This window comes from Camelina sativa, chromosome 8, assembly GCF_000633955.1.
Source record: "Camelina sativa cultivar DH55 chromosome 8, Cs, whole genome shotgun sequence".
NCBI lineage: Eukaryota > Viridiplantae > Streptophyta > Magnoliopsida > Brassicales > Brassicaceae > Camelina > Camelina sativa.
In genome coordinates, this window is record NC_025692.1 from 23610017 (window position 1) to 23631608 (window position 21592).

At 36.2% G+C, this 21592-nt stretch overlaps 5 protein-coding genes across 7 annotated transcripts; all 5 read right to left on the reverse strand.

Moving 5' to 3' along the window:
- Positions 239 to 876, reverse strand: LOC104708173 (classical arabinogalactan protein 1-like). Its single transcript, XM_010424680.2, has one exon. It carries the CDS (start codon positions 777 to 779, stop codon positions 423 to 425), a length of 357 nt encoding a protein of 118 aa, XP_010422982.1. The 5' UTR covers positions 780 to 876; the 3' UTR covers positions 239 to 422.
- LOC104708174 (protein EXORDIUM-like 4) lies at positions 3001 to 4196 on the reverse strand. The gene has a single exon (XM_010424681.2). It carries the CDS (start codon positions 4112 to 4114, stop codon positions 3275 to 3277), a length of 840 nt encoding a protein of 279 aa, XP_010422983.1. The 5' UTR covers positions 4115 to 4196; the 3' UTR covers positions 3001 to 3274.
- Positions 9230 to 10737, reverse strand: LOC104708175 (2-hydroxy-6-oxo-2,4-heptadienoate hydrolase-like). The gene is made up of 4 exons (XM_010424682.1): positions 9900 to 10737; positions 9713 to 9805; positions 9518 to 9585; positions 9230 to 9430 (listed from the first exon to the last, which is right to left on the reverse strand). The coding sequence occupies exons 1-4, from the start codon at positions 10554 to 10556 to the stop codon at positions 9313 to 9315; spliced, it is 936 nt and encodes a 311-aa protein (XP_010422984.1). The 5' UTR covers positions 10557 to 10737; the 3' UTR covers positions 9230 to 9312.
- LOC104708176 (outer envelope protein 64, mitochondrial) lies at positions 10797 to 14693 on the reverse strand. Its single transcript, XM_010424683.2, has 13 exons — positions 14226 to 14693; positions 13835 to 13987; positions 13621 to 13745; positions 13402 to 13527; positions 13006 to 13188; positions 12778 to 12922; positions 12470 to 12638; positions 12162 to 12299; positions 11847 to 12047; positions 11601 to 11728; positions 11463 to 11514; positions 11206 to 11275; positions 10797 to 11092 (listed from the first exon to the last, which is right to left on the reverse strand). Exons 1-13 carry the CDS (start codon positions 14465 to 14467, stop codon positions 11010 to 11012), a joined length of 1815 nt encoding a protein of 604 aa, XP_010422985.1. The 5' UTR covers positions 14468 to 14693; the 3' UTR covers positions 10797 to 11009.
- Positions 15361 to 21364, reverse strand: LOC104708177 (calmodulin-binding transcription activator 1). 3 transcript variants are annotated; one of them, XM_019228897.1, is made up of 13 exons: positions 21217 to 21364; positions 20550 to 20669; positions 20149 to 20264; positions 19912 to 20000; positions 19571 to 19613; positions 19320 to 19449; positions 19079 to 19132; positions 18694 to 18980; positions 17761 to 18225; positions 16870 to 17561; positions 16133 to 16715; positions 15690 to 16034; positions 15361 to 15597 (listed from the first exon to the last, which is right to left on the reverse strand). In XM_019228897.1, the coding sequence occupies exons 1-13, from the start codon at positions 21233 to 21235 to the stop codon at positions 15478 to 15480; spliced, it is 3063 nt and encodes a 1020-aa protein (XP_019084442.1). In that variant the 5' UTR covers positions 21236 to 21364; the 3' UTR covers positions 15361 to 15477. The 3 variants fall into 3 exon arrangements, with proteins under 3 accessions (XP_019084442.1, XP_010422987.1, XP_010422986.1); XM_010424685.2 differs by having other exon boundaries at positions 21211 to 21364; XM_010424684.2 differs by lacking the exon at positions 21217 to 21364 and adding an exon at positions 21041 to 21180.

Consider the following 21592-nt stretch of genomic DNA (forward strand, 5'->3'; position numbering starts at 1 on the left):
AAAAAAAAAAAAAAAATCAAAAAACGATCACTTAACTTAGAAAATATAAATATTTAATGGGCCAATAAAATTCGGCCCATTAGCTCCCAGATAAACAATGGTCACACGGTAAGGGAGAAGCCACCGCCGATACCAGCGATGTGAGCAATTCGAAGAGATGAGCTGTTAACAACTTTCACTTGTTGGAATTTTTTTAAAAAATTCCCTCAAATTAATTCAAGCTTAATGTTTGAAATCATTAGTAAAAAATTATGATATATTGATGATAAAGGGGGGCCGTACAATACAACAATGGAAACTCGAAATAAGAGTCTTGCGACTACTGATTTAACCAAAATCCAAAACGGATCGAGAAAGTAGGAAAAAAAAAAAATGAATAAAGAAATAATGGTGATTTCATCGGATCCAGCTAGCGAGAGAGTCTAGATAGCCAAAACGGCAGCGCATACCAAAACGACGACGGATGCACCAAAAACTGTGTATCTGTTGGAAGCGGCGTTACTGCCCAATGCTGGAGCAGGAGCTTCTGACGGCGAATCAGAGATGGAAGACGGAGAGAGTGCTGGAGTGTCGACTGAAGAAGAATCAGCTTGAGGCGGCAATGCGGATGATTTAGGAGTCGGTGTTATGGACGAAGATGGAGAGATAATATTCCGTCTTCCTCCGCCGCTGGATGGAGCTGGAGCTGGAGCAGGAGACTGAGCAGCCACCACGGAAGAGATCAGGAGTGTCGCCACGACCAATAAAACTATGGTACTTCTGGCGATCGACATTGCCATGGTATTTTAAGAGAGAGATATGAATTTGTTGTTTCGCTGGCTGTCACTGAGTTTGCTTGCTCTGTTGTTTGTTGTATTTGGGTGAAGAAGACTACGGCTTTTGGCTTTTAGCTTCTTTATATAGAGTTGGAAAAAAATAGGGGTACGCTGTTTAGGAACGCGTTAAATCTGTAACGTTGATTTAAGAAAAGCGAAAACGAGTTAGATCGGACGGTTGTATATTTTCCTTTTGAGACGCAAAGTGTGAAATCGTGTAGTGGGGACAGGGTAAAGACAACGCGGTTGGATTCGTCCCTTTACCTACGGCGACAACGGCTCATTGAATCACGACCGTACGCGTGGCTGTAAATGAAAGAATATGGCCGTTGTGATAATAATAATACTAGTTTTTTTTCTCCTTTCGTGAGAAGAGCTTTATTTAAAGATAAAAATTAAATTCGCACGAAGAATTTTATTTTTCTCATGTAACGGTTGGTTATTTGGAGAAATCTGTTTTTTTTTTTAATATGAGGTTGGCGAACCCAGGAAATAAACGTAGGGAGGTCAATTACATAACAAAAAAATTATTTGTGTCATATTGGTGGTTCGAACCCTGGTTTGGGGAGGTCAACACTATAGACATTATCATATGTGGTTTGGAGAGGTCAACACTATAGAAATTACCATCTGTGCTAGTGAAATATTGTATAATTACCATCTGTGCTAGTGAAATATTGTTTAATTTCCTTTGATTAAAAAGGTTTTAAACCTAATTTTACGGTTCCAAAATTTGCTTTTGTATGAAATTGTTTCACTCTTTTAATTTTAATTTTATTTTTTTCATAGAATGATATAATTAAGAAAAAAATTTCCGCTCGTCGTTTAAAAGGTTGAGCTTTAGTTTATGACGTTTAAAAGACCTTCGGTGTTGAGTGAGTTGATGGTGTCGTTTGCCACATTTTTTTTTTTGGTAAACTTAAAGCTTGACAGTATGTCAAGAATGTATATAAATAAACTAATCAGGCTCTCTAATTCATTATTTGTTCTTAGAGTAGTTATATGTATAACCAAATGCATGAGAATATTAAATTTTGGTTTTTGGTAAGTGCTACAAACACAAATCATATGGGGAGTTGCTATCATCGGGCTGAAACTTTTTATGCTGAAAATTATCAGCAGTATTATGCCTTTGGAGTCTTTAGTTTTGATATTGAAATCCTTACTGATTTTTATTTTTTTATTGAATCATTTGGATCAAAAGGTATAATGTCTTTCATTTACTGTTTATTATTTAAAACATATCATTCTTGTGTCACAAAGGGGAATCAAAGACTTATCTTCAGTTTGGTTTTTGCACAAAAAAAAAAGTTCTTCAGTTTGATTTTGCATCATATATTGATCGTAAACATTTCATCATATTTTATCAAAAACAAAAAGTATTAGAGTCTACCAAAGTAAAAGAAAACCGAAAAAAAAATTACTAATCATTTGAGTTCAATGATCTGATGTGAAGGTATTGCAAGATGTTTGAAGTGGAGGGGAGTGAGTATCTGCAAAGAATCACGAGATAGACTGGACAACATTGGACTTTGGATGCGAATGAAGTTGGACGCTAAAGTCCTAGGTGATTTTTTTTATGAGGTTCAGTGTTACCAAACCAAACTCTTAAAGCATGAGACCTTATTGAAAGAATATAAATAGTTGTAGGTGTAACTTATATCTCCAATAAAAACTTTATCAAACTTTTATTGGAGCTACTTCATTGATAGCTTACTGCTTTCACTCTCATCACCTAGTAGATACCATTGATTCGACAAGCCTGTTCCAAGCACTGAACACCAACCAACCCACTGGTCATTATTTAAGAATTTATGGGATAATTTAATTCAAGGAACCAAAAAGGTTAGATTGGTAGGAAAACTGGATAATAAAAATTAAATCATGTTTTCCACTCCCACAATATTGAATAGTAATAATACCATTGTTTAGTGAGCAATACGCGAAAGCCTATTAAGCCTATAGCTTTAGTTAAAAGTGAAAAAAGTGATACACTATTCTATATGTTCTCTTTCTCCTATCCCCCAAGTCCCAACATCACCTTTATTCTTTCATCATGCTTCTTTTTTTGTTTACCGTATCAATGCAAATTTTAACATAGTTAATTTCTTAATACGCTTTCCGGTTCTCTATGAAGTTTGATTCTCTTGATTTATAACAAGATAACAATATAAGGTTAAATTTCTTTTTAGGGGAAACTACAAATCGATTTTTATTATCGGAATTAAAATATATTTATATAAATCTAATCTTCACATACTTCAAAGATCGAATTTACAGTACAGTACAGGGCATAATAAAACGACAAAACAACACACATCCCTTTCCCCAAACTCCTCCGAACCAAACCGATAGATATCTACAACTTTTGTTTTTTTTGTTTTGAGTACAACAAGCTTTTTAAACTCGCCATCACCATTGATTCCTCGCCACGTGTCTCATTCAAGACCTTCTGGTATTCAAACCAAAGTCTTACACGTCGAAGTCTGAGGGTCCCACATCGCCGGCAAAAGATATTTCCTACCGGCGAGACCCAAAGCGTTGTAACTCGCTCCACTCGTCTTGTCTACGAGAACCCGACCCGCGTAACCCGGGTAAGCACCCGAACCGAATACACCGGTACAAGCCGCGACAGCTTCTTGAGACGGGTTTGTCACGGTGTTAACAAGAAGAGTCGCGAGGTTTATGATCATCCCGTCGACTCCGACGTCACCGTTAGGCGCGACTAGCGGCGGTGACTGAGGTCCGTAGATAGGCTGATGAAACGGCCACGCGCAGTAACCAGGACACTGCGTTTCAGAGTTCCCAACCCACACGTAAGCTCCACTTGCCTTTGACCCGTGAGTCCCGCATCGATTCATACAGAACCCTTCAACGGCGACGTCTTTCGCCGTTAATACGACCGTTATCGAACGAGCACCACCACCGTTAAGTTTGCTTGACAGAGCACGGAGGTAAGGGCTCTTCAGAGATTTTCCGATAGGGTAGTTCTCGAGGAGGAGCTGTTTACCGACGACTAAATTCGAGACGCCTTGTTTGTACTTCTCAGTCGTCTTCCACCACGCCGCGACGGAGGGGCCTTTTGCGACGGCGGGGGAACCGATAGAGCGGATGAAGTCGACGATGACTGACCGTTGGGTTGGTGTGAATTTCCCGTACCAAACGAGATTGAGAGTGACGCTTCCTTTCACTGGAATGCCGCTGTGGCGAGGCTTCTGCTCGACAACCGCGGCGGTGGAGAGGCTGACGGTGGTGGAGAGGAGAACGAAAAGAATGGCAAAACGGTAACTATAGGCCATCTTGGGAGGAGGAGGAGAAAGATGGCAGAGAGACTAGAGAGGTTTTGTTCTGTTTTTTGAATACGATGATGGGTTTGTGAAGCCACACTGAGAGCTTTATTTATATTAAACCGGAATATTTTTGAACAGCTGTAAAATGCGAAGAGCGTACATGTCAACGTACGCCACGTGGGTATATTTAATTGGTTAGGCAAGGGTTTTGGACAGCCTGTAGTGAGGTTCTTCTAGGGGTGACGTGGTAGTTTCCATAAACGTGTATTATAATCATTTTGTGTTTTTTTAAAAAGAAAAAATAAATAAATGTAGATATTATGCGACAAGGATAAACACTTCCGTGCATGTCCGGATAAAAGTTTATACTATTTACATTGAACAGTACACGTCTGGAGTCATTGAAAGGTGCGTTAATTCAATTTAATGAATTGAAAAGAAGAAAAAAAGAAAAAAAAAATTGTGGCTGTGAATGTTTTAAAGAACATTGCATTCTAAACGTTTTTGGGTGCACTTTGTCCAAAAAAAAAAAAAAAAAAAAACGTTTTTGGGTGTACCAAGTTTACATTTACAAATTGACTAAAACATGGGCGTTTTTGGAGTTGGAATTAAAGCTTTGATTCTTCGATATACACGATAACTTTCAGCAAAACTAGACATCTATCTAAACCGACATACAACTAACTACGCTAATATCGTAATAACCATGCTATGTAAAACGCTGCTTCCAGCTATTCAAAAATCTATTGTATTTGAGGAAACCCATAATGGTGATAAGCACTTGGTTTCTGTAGGGACCAAATCCTTGCGTATTTCAATAATATGAACTAGGTATTGTCAACATGTATATATGTATACAGTTATACTATAGAAATATCAAATATACAATGTGTGTTTCAGCAGTGGTCAGTAATAAGAAGGGGTAAGGCGTACGAACCACGCCCTTTCCTACGTCAATTATTGCCTTACATCTGCGTGGTCCAGTACTCTTCTCGTTTCTTTAGTCTCTTTTTAATTTGAAATATCTTTATCTTTATTCGCCTCTTTAAAAAAAAAAAATCTTTCACTATATATACCTTTTGCTTTATCTATCTAGATTCTAGAACGTTTTGAGAATTTTTCTCTATACTGTCTTTCTATAAGCATGGACATCGAATGATGCGGCCTCAAATTAAAAACATTAATAACTGTATCCTCCAAAACGTTATCTGATGCGGCACCACTTCTCTGTACATTTAAATATGAATACGGTCTTAAGTGTTAACTTAGACAATTAATTGCATATATGAATATGATAGTAGAACTGTAGAAAATGTAAACTCGGGTAAAAAATAGTAGAGCCGTTTACGTCAAGGCACGACATACGAGGATGATGAGCCTCGCAGGTCCCCTACATATGTGTAAAGATACGTTTATTAGAACTTGAAATATACGCCTATTTTACGTCACCTTGTCAGTAAACTACTCCCTTCTGTGTAATCTTTACCTTAGCTCTGCCTTCGTATAATTTAAATTTAACACGTGAATTTCAGTCCTACAAAGAAATATCTACTAAAATATCTGTCACCACAATAGTTTATGACAATACAAACTTTCCGTACAATGATAGAAAACAAAACCTTAAGATTAGGACAAATTAAATAACTGCAGTTACCATTTTAGCAGATAATTTAAATTACTTTTTTCATCTTTATAATTACAGAATTTTGTCACTACATAATATATACCAAAATTTCAAGTATTTTCCTATGATATTTTGTTTTTCTGGACTAATTTATGTAACATTGTGTTTCATAAAATCAGTTCTCATTAATTTTATTTCTCATAGTACAACAGGTTTACATCAAATCTGTATAAATTATAGTTATATATTTGTGTCAGTAATATGTAGTTATGTACTATATCACGTTTTAATTTGAATGACAACACAACGACAATATCAATAATACACAATAAAACGTATAATAATAGTATATTATATGTTTGGGTCATTGAAGTTAATTAATTAATATTATCTCTCCAACCAATAGACTAACTAATAGCGTGTAAGATTTTTTTTTTTTTTTTAAAGAAATACGAATCTAGAAAATAATACCCCACAACATTTATCCGGCTTATTCGAAAGCTAAATATTTGTTGTCAAGTTATAAATATAAATGTGTTTTGGTGTAAGCGTGCGTGTGGATAGGTATATGTAGTTGCCAAGGTGATTCGTAGGGCTATAAATTGAAATGAAAGGCGGCAAAAGTATGAAATAATACGAATGCCAAGCAATGCTTCGTTGGCATGATATGTGACACATTTATGGTTTGATGTCTTGTGAAAGTGACACATTATACGTGAAACGAGCGATTATACATAAGGCAAGAGCAGATATTTGTGTACATTATATGGCCTAACTTCAAAATGAAAAGAAAAATAAAATCAATCGGCCGCTACATATGACCTAACCTACTATAACACCCATTAATAGTAGTTGCTATCCAATTGGAAGGAAACTTACAAATAAAATTCAAGAAGAACCATAACTTAATTATTTAAAAATAAAAACAAAAAGATAACGTTATTCTAATTTCTAAGCAATATGAAAACCGAATCGGGTAAACAAAATAACAAAACGATGTCTAATGTTTTATATAAGTTGATTTAAAATTAAACCATGCTATTTTTTTCATTACAACAAGTTGGTGGTGAGGGCTTCGGTCAAAAGAAACTCGGAATGGAACAATGGAATTGCAAAGTTAATGGAATGGGCATGGCAACCGAAACAAAATATCCGCTTGAAGTTCATGTGATAGAACGGGAACAAGATTTTGTTATACAACTAAAAACATGTTTCAAATTCAAAAGATCACGTTAACAGATAAATTAAATGAATGATCATCTATTTTAAAAATGGTTTTATAGAAATTTAGCTATTATATAATATTATCGTATTACAATTATAAGCTTAACAGTTAATTAATACTTGATTGGATATATTTCTACTTGATGAAAAAGATATGAAATTTTGAATAAGATGTGTATATATATATATATATGTCGGCAAAGTCAATTAAAGTTAGCTAGGCGCATGTATGTAATGTTAAAAACACCCATTCCCCTCCATATCTGAACTTTTGACTTTAAGGGTAAACGTAACAGTCTTATGGGCAAATGTTGCATGCATGCCCACTTCTATCATTGTCATTCTCCGTTTTTTTCCCTATTATTTTTTTTTGGGTCAAAGAATGTAAAAGTTGGAGCATCTATATACGAAACAAAAGCATAATTGAATTATGTGGTTTCAAATTGCGTTGAAAGTTTTTTCTTGTTCGAACGCGTTGAAAGTTTTTCTAAAATATGGTTCATAAAAGCATAACATTTTCATTTTCTGACAAATATTTATAAAACATGTATACAAATTTTAATATTGCATTTAGGAATTATAAGAAAATTTTAAGTTAAATATTGTCATTTCAGTATTGTAATACACTAGCTATTACAACATGCAAACGTTAAAATTTACAAACACACACAAAAGAAAACATAAAAATCATTATAATTATAGTGCAATGACGACAACTACCACCACACTTATAAAAATAATAAAATCATAACGACGTTGCTTTAACAACTACAATAATTAAACTTTTGTATTGACTGGAGATGCTGAAAAAGACTAGCGAAAGCAATGTAAGTCCAACTACATTATTAGTTCTGTATATAAATTAAATCGTCATTTTTTGTATTAGATGATTGTATGGAACTAGCATATATAATTTGCCAAAGAAATTACACGATAGCAAAGATGTAGATAAGTCGTACTTTTTTGTGCGTGATTTAAACAAGCAACGTAATATAATGTAAAAATAACGAGTCTTTCTATAGAATTATTAAAAACGCACAGACGAGATAAAAAAAAACTACAGTAATTTGTTTACAATTTCATAATTTGCTGTTTTTGCAAATAAATGAGTGAATATACGCAACAAAATATAAAGGGGTCAGTGTCTCAAATTAAATCTTGTTGTCCTCTGATCATCAATGTAAAACGTCACGACGTACTTGTCTGTATCCGATGTGTGCCGGCAATTTCATCAAACCCACACAAGAGCTTCAATAATTATTAGTCCGCAGAAGCAGCCAATAACACATCAAACTATTCGCTATTTTAATTTCTTAATAAATCACATAAATTTTCATGAGCCAAAAAATGTTAGTAACAGGCATGATCCACACCCCTTATATATTAGCTAAATAACGCCACTAAGTGAAGTCTCACAATATCAGTGAAATAGCTATTAAAAAATACTAGTGAAATAATTAAATGTACTACGTACATCTCTTGGTTTAACGAAAGAAAAAAAGACACAAGGATCCAATCATTATAATTTTGAGGATAAGTTGGGTTGGATAATCTATAAAATATTGTGAGGTGTATATGTTGGTCTTACATTGCCGCCGACCGACCGACCAGCTTCTCATATTGACAAACCACTCTCTCTAAAACAAAGATTGGTCCCAGTTCTCTTGTCTTGCATAGGAAGTACATATTATTGGAATATTACCAATATAAACTAGAGAGAGCATCGTACAACAGAATTGGACAATATATAAAGTCGACAGGGGAGCCACACAAGATTGTTGGACTAAGATAAAAACTGTACATTGATAAAATTATAAACTCTGGGAGCTTAATCTTATAAAACCGCTTTTTTCTTTTTAATTTTCCAGTGTCCTAAATTTCTTCCCCAAAGCCCAACAATAGAAAACAAAGGCCACTTAAAAATAATTTTAGGCCATTTTAATTGTTATCGGATATATATTTCTTTTGTATTTCACTAAAATGTAGCTCGGCATTGTGATTACCATTGGCATATTGACCTTGTATTATTTAAGTTGATCAAGTTCTTGTGCAAGTGAAGAATTGAGTCTATTTTTCATTAATCGTTCGTGGCTCTATCTGTTATATGAAATCATCAAGGTCGATCTGTCGTGGATAAAAGTAATAGTACGTACGTGTTTGTGATATATAATATATATAATTCCCTAATAGAGAGACGTTCATGTTTTAAGCTTTTAAAAACAAGAAAAGGAAAATCACACCTTTCAAGTGCTATGACAAGAAATAGTGTAATAAAGAATTGGTTATTTTATACATATCGTCTCTGAATGGAACAAGAAACAAATAACTAAAAAAAAAAAAAATTAGAATACAGAATTAATCACAGAGAGTCGATGAGAAAAGATTTCAAATGCTTGACAAATTCCTTGGACTTCTCTAAGTTGACAGCATGTCCTGCGTTCTTGATCACCACTATCTCTGCACTTTCTCCTATATGTCTGTTTTCACCATATTCATACATATAAATTCTATAGTTTCACAGAAAGAAAAGTATTTAAAAAATCCAAGATTAATAATACTACTACCTTTTCAATCTGTAACCTAGTTCCACTGGAAATATTTGATCTTCTTCACCCCATATGATCAACGATTTCTAATTCAACCCCAACACCAAAAAGCACACACAATGTTAAATAATGAAGAAGGGAGTACAAAAAGAAAAGTTTATGTAATGTGTCACACATATATATATATATATATATATATATATATATATGCACCTGTTTGATCCTAGGAAGATCTGAGAGTCTCCGATCTTTGAGTATTGATCTGATCAAATCTTTCTTCTCCTCTACAAACTCCGTACACATTACCTTCCAACATTTTCAAATTTGCAATTCTCAAAACTCCAAAAAAAACATTAATCAAAATTATAAAAGAATTAAAAAAAAGAAAAGAGAAACTTACATCGATGAAATCCCAGAGGAAAAACGAAGGAACACCTTTGATAGGCTTAACGAAAGAGAATCTAATAAGCTCCTTAAGCTTCTCCGGCGTCTGAGGTATCAAAATCCCCGTAGCTTCATCCAAGTTCGGCACTTTAAACAACCCGTCCTCCATGTCCTTCTCTTCCAAGCAAACCCCTGCGCAGCACAGCACAAGCTTCTCAACTTTCTCCGGAAACTGCGCCACTAAACTGTACCCGACGAACCCACCGTAGCTGATCCCGACGATGTTCATCCTCTGAACACCGTGCGCTTCCATTAACCTCATCAAACACAGAGCCTGGAACGACTCTGATCTGTTTGGTTCCGACGTGGATGATAACCCGAAAAAGAGGAGATCAGGGACGTAGACGTTGAATCTTCCGGTGAAAGCACGGAGATGTTCTCCGTATTGCCACATTGCGTTGGCTCCGAAGCCGTGTACGAGGAGGAGGTTAGGTTTAGATCGGTTAGGGTATTTAGGGATCCAGCAATGCATAGCTGTCGATGCGATTGAATTGCCGTGGGAGAGATCGGTTGTTACGGAACGTAGACCGGCGTTTGCGAATGATTGACGGAATAACCAATCTCTCGATGCCGTGAAGCTGAAGCATCTCAACAGTTTCAGATGATCAAACATCTCTTTCCTTTTTTTTTCTCTTCTTTAGAAACGAAGCAGAGAAACAGAGGAGGAGGAGATAAAGCGTGACGATGAACAAAGAGGAAAAAAAAAAACAGATTTCAGTTATTTGTCGAGAAATTAAGTAATTTATAATCCACGTCCCTGTAATTTTATGAAATTTTAGTAATGGACTTTTTTTGGAGGAGAGAGTTGTTGTATAAAACAATTGTGTAAAGAAGCTAAAAAAAGAGACAGATAGGATCAGGATTAAAAAGTAAATTAGAGGTAAAAAAGGTTTCATCCTAATCTATACAGATGATGATGATGATGATGATGATGATGTAGCAAAACCCACAAAAATTATTTAAAAGCTGTCGGAGATTCCAATCATGAACCTTTTTAGAGTGTTTTAGATAGGTAAAACTTGGTGAAACAATAAATAAAATCATTCCTCTTGTAAGGTTTTTTCTTCTAACTCATGAGTTTGCGGAGACGCTTCTCAGCAATCTTTGCCGTCTTGTTCTGGGGTTCTAGGACCAATGCGTGCCTAAAATCTGCAGTATTTGATCAAACCATATTATTATTATTATTATAATCTTTTTAACATTCTGAAGCTTAAATAAGAAGAGCAAGTCTTGTAATAAACTGAGAATCTGAGAGAGCAGACCTGCAGCAGCTTCCTTGTACCGTACAAGTGATTCTCTCGCAGTGCCTCGTCTCAGATATGCCTTCACATTCTGTATAAAACAATAACGAAAGTATAAGAATCCAAAGATTCCTACTTCTTTCAAGTCTGACTACTAAGTGATTGAGTAATCCAAAGATTCCAGCTAAAGTGTGTGTACTTGCGCACACTCAACTATGAAACATAGCTAAACTGTGCAAGATGGAGAAATATAGAAAGGTTAGGTAATCAATCTGCACCTTCTTATCGATCGATATAGCCTCGGTACAATCTTCTTCAGCTTGTTGAAAGCTACAGGCAAATTCTCAGGTCAGACGAGCATATATATTAATAGATTATCTTCAGATCAGAATGAAAGATATGACGTGATCAATTACCAGCCAAGTTCCAAGTATGCTGCAGCTCTATTGCAATAATAAGTAGCATTTGCTCCATTCAATTTGATCGCTTCAGTATAAAAGTTTACTGCCTTATTCCATTGTCGCCCCTTGTAAGCAGCATTTCCCTGGAATTACATCTATCCACTGTTAACTTTCTTTAAAAATAGATCATTCCAATACCAATAGCATATATAGATCACAACCAAATAAACTATTTGTCAAAGTCAAAGGAGATAGTTGTACCTTTTCCTTCATAAGCTCAGAAGCCTCGATACTACCATTGGTGTTAGACACTGGATCCAAGCTGGATGCAATTTCGGATTGGTCTTGAAGGGATGCATATACATCGAGAATTGTATCGAGAAGGAACTTATCACCTCCATAGTAAGTGAGAAACGACACGGATATTGGACATTCACCGTGTTCCCCTAAAGGAATTGTAACCTGTAGAATATGTATATTGTGTCATGAGTTATGACTAAAGACTGAAGGGTAACAAAAAGGGAACAAGAATGTCCTACCAACATTGAAAGAGAGAAAGAGGAAATGGGAATATACCTGACAACATCCAGACATGCTAGCGATGCTGGAGAGTGCATAATTTCGATCAAGAAACTCCTTCAAAGAGTTCTTGTTCTTTGTGTTCAGCTTTGGAGGGGGATCAGCAACTGTGGGGATAACCAGAATTCCATCTTCCTAGTAATAAGATACCAATAGATGGTTAATCATAATAATATAGAACAACAAAAGCATAGTGGAAGCCCCAAAAATGAAATACTACAACCACTTCTGTATTTCTGGAGCAAATTGTCCTCAAGACACAGATGGCTTTGAAAATTTTTACATTTCCAAAAATCGAAGTTTACCTTTAGAAGGCTCTGAATGGCGCCCCGCATCTCAGTTTTCACTTTGTAGAGTGATTTAATGCTCTCGTTTCTGCTGTTTAGAGCTGTAACAACATCATTGGAAAATCTTGGCCCTAGAAACGATTTGCACGTTTGCGACCATTCTTCATGATTTGTTTTGAACTCATGCCTGGTTAAAAGAAAATAGTTACCTTTAGCAAAGAGAGAATAACATCAATCTTTTACTGCATCAGTTGAACAGCAAATAGAGAGAAAAAAAATAGTATTGATGCAGTAAAAATTTCAAGAAGTGTGAGCTTCATATATACCTTTGTATTGCCAACATGACAGATGAAAGAGCCTTCAAAGTTGATGCTGAGTTTTGGGATTTTCCAGATTCCTCACAGAATTCCGCAAGACTTGGTACATTTGAAGCCACATGTTGGCCAACGTTTACATGTTTTGGAGTCTGGTCTGCATGAGCCAGTGGTCAAGAGACGTAAGATATGATTCTAAAGGAGGGCAAAGAGGAGGAAACAATACAAATACAAACTTACAGCCAGATAAATTTTCGATTGCCTTTCTGACAACATGCACATACTTTTGCTTGGGAATGTCAGAGAGCTCAAATAAATCATCAGCGAAGATTAAAGATCTTTGCCTTTTATGTGGTATTGCACTCAGATTTAGTAGGGCATGCCCAACTTGACACAAAACAGACGGGTCACGAGCAAACCATCCTACAGAAAAGTTCAATAGAAAAATTAGTCAGGAAGGCAAACACCTAGAGTAACAGTGACCACAGAAACTACAGAAAAAAAAGGAAAGGGATTTGACAAGTACAAAGATTCCTCGTATGATTCCGATACAAATATACTAAAAACTTCATACCAATGAATGAAATAGCTTCCTAAACAATGTTTTATACAGGAGGGGGAGATAATGTAATGTACCAACAGTCTCTAGGCTCTGGGAAGTGGGCAAAACTCCAACTGAAGAAACAGTCCCCTGAGATGGTCGAAAACCGAGAATACCACAAAACGATGCTGGGATTCTAACACCGCCAGTGGTATCAATCCCTGCAAATCAAGCATTTTGTGATTAGCACAAAGAATCATAAGTAGACCAAACAAGTACATTGCCGAAAGAAAACAAAGAGATTAAAAAAGTACCAAGTGAAAAGTCAACGAGTTCAGCCCCAACAGAAACTGCTGAGCCACTGGAACATCCTCCAGGAACATTAGATGGCATCAACGGATTAATAGGAGTGCCATAGTGCTTGTTTTCTCCGATAACCCTGTATAAAAAAATCACATTCAAAACCCAAACTTTGTCCAAACCAGTTACCGGAAGCTCATGTCAGTAATGATGGGAATGGAGAAATACCCAAAACCAAGCTCATCCATGATAGTCTTGCCAACACAAGTAGCTCCATTCTTCAAGAGCGTAGTGATAACCACAGCAGTTTTCTCAGCAGCCTCGTGAGTCTTCTTCCATTGTGGACTACCAAATCCTGTGATATAATCCTTAACATGGAATCTGTCAAAAAAAGCCATAAACCCCCAATAAATAAAAAACTTTCTTCAATTCATTAACACATGACTTCGTCTAAAGCAAGTCAAAATTTCAACTAAACCACAAAAGTTTAAAACTTTATAAGTGAAGATCATTAAATAAACAAGAAAAAATAAAGTCATAACATGATTCGATTCGATTCGATCTCTGGAAAAGGAAAATAAAGTTTTGATCTTTGAGAGAGAGAGAGAGAGATACATACGCGTCGGATATGGAGAAGGTAAGATCAGAGAGGGATTGTTTAGCAGCAGGAGGAGGCGGCGGAGGAAAAGGAAGAAGCTCGAAACGATCTAAGAAAGCACCAAAGTCTTCTTCTCTAAGGGCTTTGATCCGCCGCTTCCGAGTCTCCGCCAGAATCACGATCCCGGCCAAGGTGACGCCGATCACAACCCATACCTTTGGATTCGAGGCATTGCTTTGAATTAAAGTAAGCGTACTCGACATAACGCGAGATCTCAGAAGAAGAAGAAGGAACGAGAAAGAGAAGAGAGAGAGAGAGACAAGGGTTTTAGGAGGGTTTAAGAGAGAAAAAGGGGGAAGACAAAGATGGGGAGAGCAACCAAATAATGCTATCGTGCGCAGGCAGTGTGTTTGGTTTAACCTACGAGTTATGTTTTGTATGACTTGGTGAGCCGTGAGCTCGAGTCGGTCTGCCCAAGGCGAATCTTCTTTTTGGTTTCCTTGGAGACTTACAATTATAATTAAATAATATCAGATTTTGATAAAGAAACATCAAGAAAATTATAATTTTAATGATGGTAAGAATTAAAAAAAATTAAAAGAATTTTTCATATTATACTTTCCTACTTGTTTTTTTTTTGAAAAAAGAAATGTGTACTCTAAATTTCTCTAATTTTTTATATGTTTTTATTGAACTTTTCTACTTGTGGAAAACTATATTTTAAGCAAGTCAAAAAACCTATAAACCTCTACTGGAAAAAAAAAGAGAAGAAAACTTGATATATTTATCGACAATATAAAAACAAAATATCTAAAATATTTCTGTAATTTATTTGTTAAGTTTCCATATTCTGTAGCCTTGCCCGTCAATCCAATTTTATCTTCAGTAAATAGGAAAATCCAGATTGAATTTTTTAATATTTAATGGCTTACCAATCCAAATTTAGTTGATAAAATTGCATGTCGAAATTAAAATAATCTTATTCATAATTTGGCTCAATACCATACCATCAATAATATGATGTATGGAATTGTAAGAAAAGGATAACAGAAGAATCTTCTAGACGGATACAGAGTAATCCAACACTTGACTATACATATATAAGTAAGTATATAACATTAGCCTAGAAAAGCCATTATGATATTTATAAAAAAAAAGTAATAAATTGAACGGGAGAATATTATGAAGTATAGTATTTACAGAGAAAGAAATAAAGTTAGAAAGTAATGTAAGAAGGAAAAAAGAATACGAGTCAGAGAGTAAGTAAAAAAATTCAAGGAGAAAAAGACATCATCAATGTGTCATCGTTCAAAAGAGAGTCAATGTCAATTAAATCGTCTTCGTCACAGTTGACTGGTCCTACTTCATTGTTTATAGATGCACTTGATGAAGCCTGCCACAAACAATTTATCACAAGAATGTTCAGGAAAATATGTTAAAGACTTATATGGTATCCATATTTTTATGTTATGGGCTCTTGGGTACCTCATTTTCACGGAAGCCCTCGACAACTGTTAGGAGTCTACGGTACTGATCCCGTGCTTCTGGGTATTGAACCATCGACTTTACTCGAGTAAGAGCCTTTTGAAGCCTTTCCTCCGTTTGTTTTCTACCCTCTTTAAGAAAATCATACTCATCTTCCTGTGGAATTGTAGGGGATACAGCTGACGCAGTCGGTTCTGGTTCCACGGGTTTGGCGATTGCGCTGCTTTTGAACCCTCTTAACCCTTTACCTTTGCGTCTCCAACGCAAAATGATTTTCTCAAGTAATCCCACTGACCAAATGACTGTTCGGTATTGTTTCCGGACCTGATGTCCTCTCACATGAGCCTAAAAGTACATGTGATCAGATTCCAGCAATGAGAAAACAGACAATGATTTATGTAAAGATATAAGAGAAGGGAGAAAAAAGCCAATGAGAGGCAAACCTGAATTCTGACGATTCTTTGTCGGATTAAAAGAAACTCTTTTCTCTTCTTCCAACCACGATATTTCTTCTGGATATGGGTAGCAGCAGAACTAAGAGAGACATCACTGTGTCCTGGAGTCTTAGTTTTAGAAGCTGCAAAAGAAACAGCTAACTCATCGGAGATGTCAATCTTGTCATCATCGACAAATTCAGACAGCTGTTTCCGCTCGAATGATTGCATCCTGAAAACTTGGTGAAGACGATCAGCAGCTTGTGTAGCATTACGGACAGCGGTAAGTGAGTCCTTCAAGGAAAGTTTTTCTGGTAAATCACCATAGCTCATAGGAGCAGCGCTTCTCTCAGAGACTGTTTGAACAGCTTTTTCTCCAAAAGAGTTGGCAGAGCTATTTTCCTTTGAGTCCACTGTTAGCTTTTCAAGATAACTAGTTAAGGAAGACTCTGCAAGAAAACCCGATATTCCCCTGTGTCCATTTGCGTAAGCCAAGTCAGCTGCTGTTTTACCCAAAGGAAGCTCTGGAGATGGATCCGTCAATGCCCCAGCATCAGCACCTAGAGAGACAAGCACAGCGACAGTTTCCTCCCTATATAATTAACAGGACACAGAGTTAGTTTGATATATAAATTTTGAGAAATAATAGAGTTGAAGACGCATCAACATGAGAATCTTAAAAGAAATGCAAAATCATAATATGATAAAAAGAAAAATTGAAGAAATGTGAGATAGAGGTCCTCTACCTGCCACTGAAAGCAGCCCAATGAAGGGCGGACCACCCATTGGCATCACGGAAGTTAATGTTAACTCCTGCTGCTAACATTGGTTTGATGGCCCAATCATACCCAAGCGCTGCAATAAAGTGTAGAATACCCTGTCCATCTTCATCCAGCATGTTTGGACCTTTACCCTCTTCACTCACTTTATGGATGAGCCATATATATAGTTTTTCTTCCAACTGTTCCCTAAAAAGCTGTCCTTTTGGTTCTTGTTTGGTTGAATCTCTCTGATATGTCCCTGGAAGGAGATACTCTTTCTCCTCCTTTAGCAACATAATTTTACTGATTTTTCCTCTTTTCTCCCCAACATCTTCAAATATATGGTATTCGTTAACAAAAGCTCTGTGAGCAAGCAGCTTCTCAAACCGCAACTGAAGTGATGCTGCTTCATCTGTAGAGGGACCATGAACATCAGCAGCATCGATTTTTTGGGTAGAGCCAGAAAGGAAATCAAATTCTCGTACTTCACTGCAAGCAAATCTGTTGGAACATGTAACATAAAAGGGCACGTGACCAGCTGTATGCGGTGGAGCATGACAACAAAGAACGCCATCTACTAAAATCTCAGCAGGAACCTCCACTTCACCAAACATGCATGACCAATTATATTTTGTTACTTCTTGTGGACTAAGCAGAAATGTGCCAATAACCATGACCTGCAGATCGAGTGATACATGAAAAAGAAATTAGTTCCCACAACAAAACGACCAAAACAGCTGAAAATAGAGAGCTAAAAGAGATCAGCAAAACGGAAAAAGCATTAATAATAAAAACAATGAGAAAGCAGGATCAACAGAATAAAACTGCTGCATGAAACATAACACAAAATATTTTGCAACTGCTCAAAGTCTTTACCTCAACTTCTGCGTCTGTCTCAGCGCATTTTGGCCAAAAATCAACAATGGTGAAACGTTGGTCCTCAGAGAGAGAAGGGCTCAAGGAGATCCCAGCTGCTGCAGTTTCACATTCAACAGTGGTCCATGCAATATCTTCACGTGAAGACTGCATTTGCAAATCCTCCATCTCGGCAAGTTCTTTAATAGCCCACCGAGAAAAACTATCGACTTTTTTCAAACTATCTTCGCTTCTTAATAATGATTTCTTTACAGGTATATATTCAGATTCCATACTTGAAGGGGGAGCTTGATAACTATTTCCAAAAGGTTGCTGATTTTCACTGCCAAGGAGACTGGCAAATGTCTCAAAATTATCTTCTGCACTTAGCTCAAATAACGCCAGATCGATGTCATCAGTCATTCCAGAATGTGAAAACAGATCCTCCTGCCCTTTTGGTAAAAGTAGGTCATCTTGAACTGGAATCTACAGAGATGAGTATTTCGAAATCAGAGCACTTCGAAACAAATCGTCATGACAGTAATTATGCGAGCTTGAATAAAAGGAGTCATTTAACAATATGGCAAAGGAGCCAAAAGTAGGTATTAGATATCTTTCACCTTCCTATCTGAGGTCAAGGTAGAAAAACTAGTTCAGGCATAGACTGCACCTTTTCATAGTAGGTACTGACAGATAAATTCAACTTCAACCAACTACCTTTACAAATGCGTCAATGACAGAAATTTTAACCCTGAGAAAACTGCTAATAAAGACATGTAAAATATACATAAAGCTGACAGAGCTCCAAAGTTTGATATGCTATGAAATCATCACACATTTCTATGTTTTTTCTTCACAGTACATTATCCTATTTTCTATACTTTCACTAATAATATCTAGGCATAGCTCTTTAATAAATAGTTTGAAAAGTAACAAAAAGCATGCGTACACTACCTGCCAATTTGATTGCATTTGAAGAGGATTTCTGATAGGCTCTGACTTTAACCGCCCACCTTTGTCTGTATTTTCGTCCACCAGCATTGAGTCAGTAATAGAAGGCTGCATCTGAGTCAGCAAATTATTACAATAAGGTGGATCATGGTATCTTGTCAATGAATTCCCAACGGCATCCCAAGCTCGGACATCAACTGATCTCTGGGAATCACTTTCTCTGACTCTGTTCCCATGAACCTGTGAAACATTATGCATGCTAGTAGGCGGTGTCCAGCCATAGCAATTTCCTAGAGAGTAAATCAGAAAGAGGTGAGTACCAAAAACATAGCTCAAATAGTAAGACATTTATTGCTAGCATCCTCCCTGTCCCTTATATTAGGAGTACCTGTTTGAGATTCAGGAGATGCTCGTAAGACGGATCTTGCTTGATGACTGTCCCCTGCACCAAAACTGATATAAGGTGGTGCTGAAAATTACACACACAGCCAAAAGCATGTGATGATATGTATATCATCACGCCTCAAAAAGTAGGATGAAAATTGATAATTCTTCCAGGGAAAGAACTATATCTTTGGACAAATGATACCACAGTACCAAACATACAAAATAATAGAAAAAAGAGATACCGGAATCAGCATCTTCACATAATGATGACAATGTGCTGGTTGGGCTTGCTGTTGAATCAATATTCACTGAAGATGTGCCATTTACAGAATTTGAATTGTTTTCTTTCATTCCTTGACTGGTCCGGTTACCCTGTAGAATTTACATTATAAAATAAACTTTAGAACACTTATCAGTAGAAAACTACAGTACAACAGAAAATTTAAATGTTAAATGGTGGAAATAGTAACAGCACAGACAAGAAGACCTATACCTTAACCTCCAAGTAGTGTACAAATACGATATGCATCAAATCTCTGTAAAAATACAGCATAAAACAGAGTATATAAGAAAAAACTGGAAGCACACTTTGAAGAATTTATAATCAAACAGCATAGTCAACTCGCACAAGCGAATTTAAAGATTGCATGAAAATAGTGATTCAGTTGGTATTTTGATCGAAGACCTCAGATATTCCAAGGAAAACAAAGACAAAGTAGCGACTATGCATCGAAAATTCCACTGCCTTATTCTCATCTAAAACCCAATCTAGAAGGCCATTATACCAACGGAACAAGAAAAACTGAAATTGTAAATGCACAAAGTCAGACTCACTGTTCAAGCATCCAGTAGCAACGTCTCTGAAAATTCTCGTTGCCTTCCCCATGTGCATAGTAACAATGTAGCACATCTACGCTTCCTACCTATATAACGTTACTATAAAAAAATTAGATACATTGCATTATCAACTAATTTAAATCCAAAGCCGGAAGTAGAACCAAGTAACAACAGGTCCCATGATTGGATAACACTAAACTATATAGGAGACACTAAAGAAAAAAATGTAATAACCTTGAGCTTCTCATGAGCTTCTTTTATGGTTTTACCATCCTTCTTCTTCCTCCAGTTATGTCCATCTTTCCTAAAATATCTCAGCACCTTCCTATCAAAAAGAAAGAGTGAACCACCTATAAGGGTGGGGGAGATAATGTCAGTTTACAGGGAAAAAAAGAAAGCAAGAATATTTAAAAACTATAGATTGTTGTTGTCACTAACAAGCAACGTAACAAAAAAAAAAAAAGAGTCAACTTCTTCTTCGAAACAAATTAATAGGATGAGAAGAGAGCGGTGCAAGTATCATTTGAAGCCAGCAAATAATAAAAAAGTTTGACTGCTATGCATAAGATATATTGCAATTTGCAAAAAAAAAAAAAAATATGAGGGAAGTCGGGCAAGGCCACAAACAAACATACTGGCGGGTCGGGGGGGGGACTCTGATGCTATGTGAAACTTGTGATGGTTCTGAAGAATTTCACAAATCTCAGCAGGCCTAAGCCACCTGTGTCGGGCTTCAGACATCAACTGTTCCATATCTGCGAATTCATAAAGGTAAAACATATATATTACTCCAAACACTTTATTGAATCTCTGATAATACTACTCAAAATTACACAGCCGCTAACCACTAACAAAATACGAAAATCCCCAATGCAAACAGAGCAATTACACAGAAATTTCAATTCTCAATTGAAAAAAAAAAGAGAGCAAATTACTTTATCCCGTCGCAATTTCAGAAACAAAAATTAAACCAAAAAAAAAGTTCCGACAAAAACATTGCCGAGGAACACCAGTAAGAAAAAGTTGGGAGTGAACTAAAATATCTCAGGCTGCGACATTCGACATAAAATCAATCGAGCTAGCAAAGGAGAGGAACCAAAACGAAATAAACAGTGGAGAAAGAGACCTAATCGAGGAGAAGGACTAGTAAAGCCAAAAGATCCACGATCCACCATAGAAGTAAAGATAAAAAAAAACCGCCACAAAATCGAACCAAAGAGAGATCTCCTCTACAGCTTTTCGTAATCACAAAAAAAAAAAAAAAAAAAAAAANAAAAAAGAGAGAACAAAACGAACCCTAACCGATCCGAGTAATATGCATGAACTGAGGAAGAGAAGCTTATATTAATATATTGTTTCCTTTCTTTCGAGATATATGATATATCCAGGCCAAGTGTGAATGCGAAAGCGATTTTTTTCCTTCCTTGCTCTCCCTTTTTTCCTTTTTTTTTTTTTTAATTATCTTCTCTTATTGGAAGGGAGAGAGAGAGACCCGAGGAAAACCAAATCGTTTGGTTTTTTTTTTTTTTTAAACAGTGAAATTGTACCAATGCATTCCATCCAATAAAATTCTGACATGTGTTATACACATCAGATTTGTCTGGCCCATCCATCATCCTTGAATTGAATTCTCTATTACTTTTAGTAACGCTTTTTTTCTTTTTAATTCAAAATTGTT

Coding starts and splice junctions, on each gene's coding strand:
- LOC104708173 (XM_010424680.2), bottom strand. CDS start 779: ATGGCAATGTCGATCGCCAGAAGTACCATAGTTTTATTGGTCGTGGCG.
- LOC104708174 (XM_010424681.2), bottom strand. CDS start 4,114: ATGGCCTATAGTTACCGTTTTGCCATTCTTTTCGTTCTCCTCTCCACC.
- LOC104708175 (XM_010424682.1), bottom strand. CDS start 10,556: ATGTTTGATCATCTGAAACTGTTGAGATGCTTCAGCTTCACGGCATCG. Junction 9,586..9,712: donor ATCTTCCTAGGATCAAACAG/GTGCATATATAT, acceptor GGGTTGAATTAG/AAATCGTTGATCATATGGGG. Junction 9,431..9,517: donor CTAGGTTACAGATTGAAAAG/GTAGTAGTATTA, acceptor TGGTGAAAACAG/ACATATAGGAGAAAGTGCAG.
- LOC104708176 (XM_010424683.2), bottom strand. CDS start 14,467: ATGTCGAGTACGCTTACTTTAATTCAAAGCAATGCCTCGAATCCAAAG. Junction 12,639..12,777: donor GTCATGTTGGCAATACAAAG/GTATATATGAAG, acceptor TCTTTTAACCAG/GCATGAGTTCAAAACAAATC. Junction 11,729..11,846: donor CTGAGCTTATGAAGGAAAAG/GTACAACTATCT, acceptor ATGTAATTCCAG/GGAAATGCTGCTTACAAGGG.
- LOC104708177 (XM_010424684.2), bottom strand. CDS start 21,089: ATGGTGGATCGTGGATCTTTTGGCTTTACTAGTCCTTCTCCTCGATTA. Junction 20,670..21,040: donor TAGTCCTTCTCCTCGATTAG/GTCTCTTTCTCC, acceptor ATGAATTCGCAG/ATATGGAACAGTTGATGTCT. Junction 20,265..20,549: donor GTCCCCCCCCCGACCCGCCA/GTATGTTTGTTT, acceptor CCACCCTTATAG/GTGGTTCACTCTTTCTTTTT.